The sequence below is a fragment of the Limulus polyphemus genome, unplaced genomic scaffold (genome assembly GCF_000517525.1).
Source record: "Limulus polyphemus unplaced genomic scaffold, Limulus_polyphemus-2.1.2 Scaffold1496, whole genome shotgun sequence".
NCBI classification, from domain to species: Eukaryota; Metazoa; Arthropoda; class Merostomata; order Xiphosura; family Limulidae; genus Limulus; species Limulus polyphemus.
In genome coordinates, this window is record NW_013667106.1 from 151,485 (window position 1) to 159,931 (window position 8,447).

Genomic DNA, 8,447 nt, shown 5'->3' on the forward strand with positions numbered 1-8,447 from the left:
ATAAACTCAAGTCAAATTGTTTAATCTATATATAAAACGCAAGTCAAATTGTTAATCTATATATAAACTCAAGTCAAATTGTTTAATCTATATATAAAACGCAAGTCAAATTGTTTAATCTATATATAAAACTCAAGTCAAACTGTTTAATCTATATATAAAACGCAAGTCAAATTGTTTAATCTATATATAAAACTCAAGTCAAACTGTTTAATCTATATATAAAACGCAAGTCAAATTGTTTAATCTATATATAAAACGCAAGTCAAACTATTTAATCTATATATAAAACGCAAGTCAAATTGTTTAATCTATGTGTAATGAAAAGTATCGAAACATACCATATTATAATTCTGTTCTATCCTTGAATGTTTATATCATAATAAGATTCTATTCTATCCTGGGAGTGTTTGGTGAGTGTCCCTCAATGTTTTTAACATTACAAGATTCTATTCTAACCTTGAAGTGTTTGGTGAGTGTCCCTCAATGTTTTTAACATTACAATATTCTATTCTAACCTTGGAGTGTTTGGTGAGTGTCCCTCAATGTTTTTAATATTACAAGATTCTATTCTAACCTTGAAGTGTTTGGTGAGTGTCCCTCAATGTTTTTAATATTACAAGATTCTATTCTAACCTTGAAGTGTTTGGTGAGTGTCCTTCAATGTTTTTAATATTACAAGATTCTATTCTAACCTTGGAGTGTTTGGTGAGTGTCCCTCAATGTTTTTAACATTACAAGATTCTATTCTATCCTTGGAGTGTTTGGTGAGTGTCCCTCAATGTTTTTAACATTACAAGATTCTACTCTATCCTTGGTGAATTTAATGAATATTCTTGAATGTTTTTACCATAATAAGATCCTATTCTATCCTTGGCGAGTTTAGTGAGTATCCTTGAATGTTTTTACTATGATAATATTCTATTCTATCCTTGGCGGGATTAATGAGTGTCCTTGAATGTTTTTACCATAATAAGATTATTTTCTATTCCTGACATATTTAATTTGTATTCCTGAATGTTTTTATCACAATAATACTATATTCTATCCTTGATGGGTTTAGTGAGTATCCTTGAATGTTTTTATCTTAATAAGACTCTGTATTATCCTTGGTAGTTTAGTAAGTATTCTTGAATGATTTTACCATAATTAGATTCTGAGCTATCCTTGGCGTGTTTAATGGGTTTCCTTGAAAAATTTTTATGGATGTCTTTCGCGCTCTTGACTGGTCCAGTCAATATTCTTAAATTTACTTAAGAATATGTTTTCTAGTTAAGTTTGTAGTAGTGAAATATTCAAATATCCACGTGGTTACACGTATTTAGAAAGAAAGGATTAGGAAAAGAATGGAAAATGAAAACGCCCTACACTTATGCATTTCGTGATCAGTTGAATGTTTTATTAAACCTTACAGAATTAATCGTCGTTTTCATTTGCAAAAAATAACATTATTACATACCCTATATCAAACCTGTTAAATAACTTAAATTTATTTTACATTAATAGAAGAACTTGAAGCCATGAAATAAGAACAAACTTATATATGTTTAATGTCTCGTGACAGTAAAAATAGAGCAAATGTTTATTTCGTACGACAGCAATGAACCTTGTGAATCTCTAGAAAACTTGTTGTTACAACTATATATCCCTATCCATTAGAGCTGAAGCTCGTCTTGCATAACCTGTATATTTTGACCATATAAACTAGCATACGAAGCGTTGATTTCTATTCTGCCCATGACTACTTCATTATTTATTATTTCCTACTACATTGCTGTATTTATGACGAAACACATGCTATTTATATTCTGACATTATGTGTTTAAAGGACATTCAGATATCTGGAATAGCCTACTCATGATAATAAAATGTCTGAAATTTTTTATTTTCTATTTTATATGGATGAAATGTAAATAAATATTCATAAAACTCACATTTGATGCGTTAAGACGAGCTAAGTAGAAGCAGGTATTCTTAACCTAAGATTTTATTTTGCATTTTATTACAGGCTAGTCATTTCTACGTCATTAACTATCCACCAATTATTTATAAAGACGGTGTAATGTCTTCCTTGATTGGATTGAAGTTCCGCTTGACCCACACCCACTTGCTGTCTGAAGGTTTAAGGATAAAATGTACCTCCACCAAGTCCATCGTGTTGGATACTAAAAATCAGAAGGTGATAATTGGTGGAACACAGCATAGCTCCGGCCTCCACGTGTTAGCAAGTAACGGAAAAGGTAAAGATTTATGTCGGTTACAAAATGTATTTCTCACTAACATTATATTTTTCATTTGCATTTGTCTGTGTGAAACAAACGCCAGAATTTTTTTGGTTGTTTTTTTATGAGACAAGGCCTATACTGCTGTATGGGTGCTCTTGGTATAAGTAATAAATAACAAACGTTCTACAACAAAACCAAAACCTCACTATGCTTTAAGATCAGCTTACTATGCGGAGTTGTTGTTATAACGTAAAACAATGATTTGAGATATTGCTTTTATAAACGTCCAATGAGAGAACCGTTTATCTAGCAGGTTTCTGCTTTAGGAGTTTGAGATTAGAGAATCTCTAATATTGTATTCCTAATGACGTATCGACTGCATAAATTAATGTATAAAGTTAAATACAAAATAATTATATTTTGATTGAGTAAATAAAAATACTTATTCAAGATGTCCTAAAAGTCTGGGACCATAGGAACTATGCTGCCCTTGTAATTCGAAACAAGTTTGGATTAACAGCAGGATTAACTCGACCTTCTCATGCTTGGACAGTGCCATAATCAGTCATGTATCTGAATTTAAGAAAGCTTCAAATCACCTATGGACTTTTCGGACACTCTGTATTGAGACTAAGTTAATATACTAACGGTTGAATTTGTTTAAATACTAGAAAAATACTTATACAGTGAATATAATTATTTGTAAACCTAACCTCAGAATTAAATGGATTCGAAAGTAAAAGGCAGTGATAGTTCGTTTTTGTTTCTTATATATCTTCTCTGCCTAAACGCTAATTGATATTAATATAAAATGAATATAAAAGTTGGGTAAAGTAATTTATGGGAAAGTTCTTAAGCGATGTTATTTAAAGTTGTCGCTTATGCTTGAGTTTAATTGTTTATTAGACATTGCACTAAAAATTTAATGTGGAGTGGCTGAAAGCTATCTGCCATCAGTGTGTACGACTAAACAGTTATGCTAAATAAATGACATGACAATTAGCCAACAATGTGTTATTTTTATTTTTATTATACTTTAAACAGAAAATACAATTTCTAGACCTTCGCAACCTTCACAGTACATTAAAGAGTTAGGAAAATAAAAGAACATGTTGGATAATGACTTTTCACCATTCATTACCAAGAACTAGAAGTTCGGTTGTTTTGGCTTTTGTTTCATTTTTTTAAGATTCTTCATATCATTGTGTGTCTATTGTACTTCATTCAGAAAATAATGTGACGCTTAACTTCACAAATTTTTTGATTGCATAGAGATACAGAGTAGATCTTTCCCAAGGAAGCTAGTAGAATAAATACAAGTAAATGCTAATCACTACACCCTTGAAAAATTACCAGTATTGACTACGTAAATACAATCGTAATGAATAAATAATTTTTTCTTTACAAACACAGAATATTCTCACGAATTTTATGCCCCATTAAATGTGTGTTGATGAAATTCACAATTTCTTAATATTTGTTTTCAAAGGATCAGTATCTTAATGCAATTCTTCTAATTGACCACAGTGCATTTCATCTTATTGTTGTTGTTTTCAAACATTTACTCTTTTTTTTCAGAATCTAATACCAAAGGTCTCTGGAATATGATGTTGTGGAGCTGGTCATTCACTCTAGCTTTTGTTCAGTCACTGTGTGCAGACCAACTTTAGCCACAGCAAATATAAAGAAGAAAAACTATAGGCTTAACTAGATCTACGAAGGAGCTGAAAAGTTAGACGGACCAGCAAAATTAGGGTTGTCCTTTTGTCTTCACTTCGACAGTCCGAGAATTCATTCCATGCATTGTATCTGACAAGCTAACCCATTCATTAATGTGAACAATGATTGCCACAATATTTTTCACATTTCGTTCGTTCCTAAGGACACGAGCTGTGATACATAAAAACAGAGGGGTATTATGTCTGCAACTCGTAACGATAGCTGTATCAATTTTAGAAGTGCGATTAAACGTATAATTGTTTCTGCTCTGTTTTTATCTTTATAAGAAATTAGACTGTTATTTTCTTCACTGTGACTTCATTGCTTCATTAAAGATTTTCTCCCAGTTAGTTTTTAAAACTTACATGAGAAAAAAAAAATATTTTGCTCCGTTATTACTAGTCTCACGAATTTTATACATCTTATTAAAAAGCCGACCTGTTTCTGAATATGTTTACTTGTAAACTATATTAGATTTTTACTGATCTCAGATAATGGTCTCTATCTTTATTTCCTTTTTTCGTGGAAACTGTAATATAAATATTATGTTGTTTTCTGTACAGCATTATTTGAGATTTGAAGACACAGCATCTGGTTTCAAGGATTGGATAAGTGGAGCAAATGAATTCGAAACACTAACTGAAAATACAAACCTCGAATCATTGTACATTTTATCGCTTAAGACTCAAAAGGTAAACTTGAGTCGTTGGAATTTGGTAGCACATGTCGAGAGCTCAATGATCACATTACATTAAAGAGCGAGGTAGCATGATCTGTGTCATAAAAGTAAAGCTACTGTATTTGATTTACTTTCTACTATGTTTTGAATAGTATTTCAACAAGGAATCTGTACTCGTGCTTCAAGTTGCTTACAGACAGGTAATTGATTCTGTAAGTAAAGAGTTCTTTAATTGCTTAGGAAGTTGATCTTGTAATTAATTTATCATAAAATGAGTGAATATACTTGCGTTTGAAATGCTTATAATGTAAATCTTTTAAATGTGGCAACATTTTTCTTATATTTGTTAGAATGTAGCCCAGTTTTTCATGAAAAAATCAGAAAGCAATGTACAATGTCATTTAAAGAAAAGTTATATTTATTAGCTAATTAAACATCTCGTAAAATTCGCATGCACTGTTACTAGTAGAGTTGCTTTGTTCTGGTTAGCCTGTTATTACTCTCTATGTAATAATGTAGAAGTAACTTTCGATTAAAGTTTAATATAACGTTGATTACACTAAAACTTTAGCGTACTGAATTCAGATTGAAGAATACATGATTAATGAAAACAAAAAAGACCATTCGCTTTATTCTAAAATCATGAAACCTACCAATGGAAAAAAACTAATGTCATCTTGTAGGTAAAAACAGTACGTATTTTTAAAGCCATTGTTTCCATTTACATTTCAATTCTCGAGGCTCCAATGCCCAAATTAGGCAGAAAACAAACTTTGTTAGTTAAAGTTTGAAAAGCGTTTGGACTGTAAACTAATTTAAAATTCCCAAGGGTCCATTCCAAACGAACAAATCGAATTTATTTATAATATAAAATGTGATTATGTATCGTACGCCTTCTCCTCATGTGTGTAAATCCTTCTTCTTTCACTAACTGCACAGCATAAAAGCGGGAAAAAACGAACTGTTTAAGATGTAATATTTATATGTAATAGAAGTGTTTTCTTTCATAATTTTACCATTTTCTTCTACTTCGATGTATCATGTTTCTTCCAAAGATTACCAGCCCAGATTACTAGTATACTCGTTACTTTACTCACTTAAAGTTTGTACTGAAAAACAAAAAAATCAAGTGCCCAGCATCACTTGTTATCATTTATCCTAATCTAGTCATAATATGGAACGTACGATTGGTCAATGGACTAATTAACTAATTGTTTAAGAATCGTCTATCATTGGCTGTGAACTCGTGAACGATTTTTTTATAAAAACAATATTATTAACTGTGGGTAAAGTAAAGCTATTAAAATGGTTGGTTTTATGAAGGAAAGGATTATATTTTGATATAGTTAACTACGGTTCGCTTAGTAGAAAAGTACATTTTAGTAGGCTTGTAATTTTGTTTTAGATGTAATAAAACCCCATACTTTTTATATGTTGGATTTAAAAGCTCTCGACGAAAACTGATCTTTTCATTAAACATTATGAATATTTTACCACATTCTACAAGAAATTGAAATATGAAACAGGAATTACTGAAATATTATATTCATTTCTTTAAACAAAACAAAAACATATTAAAGTAATTTTTGTCGAACTCAGCTGCGAATTTTATCCAATATGACGAAGAAAATTGGCTAAAGCTAGTTTCAAATATTACTTTTATTGAAAAAAATATACTATAATGACAAAAATGAAGTACTCAATAATCCTCAACACCTGAGGCTAGTTTTCATTGACTGATGGCACGATTCTCGGATATTAGAAATAAAATATATATATGTCCGTAGTATATACATACTTTTATGATCAATTTATTTCAAACCTTCAAAAGGGATTTTTGCCTTAGCCAAAGTTAAAAACGTATCTCTTTTTTGTCCTTAAACTCTGAAAAAATAAAAGTACTTTATTCAAATAATCAACGTTGAATCAAGTTGTATATATTTCGCAAAATATACGTAAAATGTCATTTTCAACTGACGTTGATTGAAATCGATAGAGTAAAATTTTGTAACAACACTTTTCCTTCAAATGCACTTTCTGAAGAATAGAAAACTATCTGTAAAAATTTTGTAAGGAATAAAAAAGGGCACTAAAACTAATTGTTTGTATATGAAGTATAGTTTCTCTTTGTTTAAAAAACAAATGTCACACTCTTTCATTATTTATTTCCTGTAACGTTTTCAGTAAAATGGTAAAAATGCAAAGCATATTCAGTTATTAATATAAGGTTTTCAGACCCACATAAAATTAGCCAAGGAATAACGTGGACCAATGTATTAACAAAATCCTAGCCTTCCCCGTTTAACAAATAAGGTTTCTTGTCAGTTTAAATGTGAAAGAACATCTACTTCTAATATCCTTAAAATATATTGAAATTCACCGATATGATTTTTATAAGGCTTGATTAAGAGGAAGGTTTGATCTGTTTTTACTCGATTCTGTAACTGTATTTCTATATGAAACTCATACTAGAAACGTAGTTTTACTGCAACACTCTTTGATGATATAATCCAAATTTTATGGCCATGCGGTTAGGGCTTTCGACTCGCAATCTGCAGGTCGACGGTTCGAATCCCCGTCTTACCAAACATGCTCACCCTTTCAACCATAGGGGCTTTATAATGTGACGGTCAATCCTACTATTCATTTGTAGCCTTCGTGTAGCTTTGCGCGAAATTCAAACCCAAGTTTTAATTTAACTGTAATGAAGAAGTGGCAAACAATATGGAACTACAAAAAACCCTAAAACTGAGTATATCACATACATGGTTCAATGTCAAGAAAGCTTTACTCCCTACTTAAAACGGGAAAACGTTAACATTTATGTAGTGCTATGTTCAAGTATTTCTTAAACATCTAGTGTTTGAAGATTTTTGCATGTTACTCACTATGGTCTTAGACTTTTCGTAGCTCTCTTTAGTAGAGTATTATATATCATTAAAAAGAAATTCCTTTCATTCTAAAGTTATGCCTCAAACTAAACCTGTGGAATTTCCACAGGATACTTCTGTTGGATGAGTTATAATTTTTGAAAAACACTAAATAGATACATATCTAGATAACTGTAATTTTTTAAAGAATTGGAACTTTTCAAGGAAACGCACTCATATATTAATCTAAATGGTATCTCAGCCGTCATGGTTGATTAATTGACAATATTTGAAATATTTCAATAACTGAGCTTAAAAATCCCTCGACTTAAGGGCGCGGCTATAGAGAATTTGTTTGTTTGTTTTGAATTTTGCTTGTTTTGAAGTTCACGAGGACTATCTGCTCTATCCGCCCCTAATTTAGCAGTGAAAGACTATAGTGAAGGCAACTACTCATCACTACCCACCGCCAACTCTTGGACTACTCTTTTACCAATGAATAGTGGGATTGACCATCATAACGCCTCCACGGCTGAAAGGGCTAGCAGATTTGGTGGAAACCCGTGACCCTTATATTGTGTGTCGAGCGCCCTAACCACCTGGCCATGCCGGGCCCGTCATAGAGAAAGTTATGGTTATTAGCACTTTCTCTGTCAGATGAACAGAAATGAAAATATTGTGTCTTAAGGCATTACAAATTTATTCCATGACGTAAATGACACTATTTTTTTTTATTAATAAATGACCTGACACATGTGTTCCTTACCATAAAAACTAGAAAACGTAAGAAAATATTTTTTACATTATTTATATGCCCTTATTTGTTTTGTGGGGAAACTTTGAAAATAAGCCAGTCAATAGCACCCACCATCCACGCTAAGGATTTGACAGTCACTCTTATAAAACATCCTCACTCAAAGTAAAGGGAATATATTAGGTCATCAAGAAATTAAT

General features: G+C 31.2%; 1 protein-coding gene across 1 annotated transcript in view; it reads left to right on the forward strand.

The window, feature by feature from the left end:
• LOC111086858 overlaps positions 1–5,944 on the forward strand; it is a 44,543-nt gene extending 38,599 nt beyond the window's left edge. The window contains exons 7-8 of the mRNA XM_022391460.1: positions 2,009–2,240; positions 3,804–5,944. Coding sequence (XP_022247168.1) covers positions 2,009–2,240; positions 3,804–3,895 — 324 coding nt within the window. The 3' untranslated portion in view covers positions 3,896–5,944. The remainder of the gene's footprint in view (positions 1–2,008; positions 2,241–3,803) is intronic.
• The last annotated feature ends 2,503 nt before the right edge of the window (positions 5,945–8,447 follow it).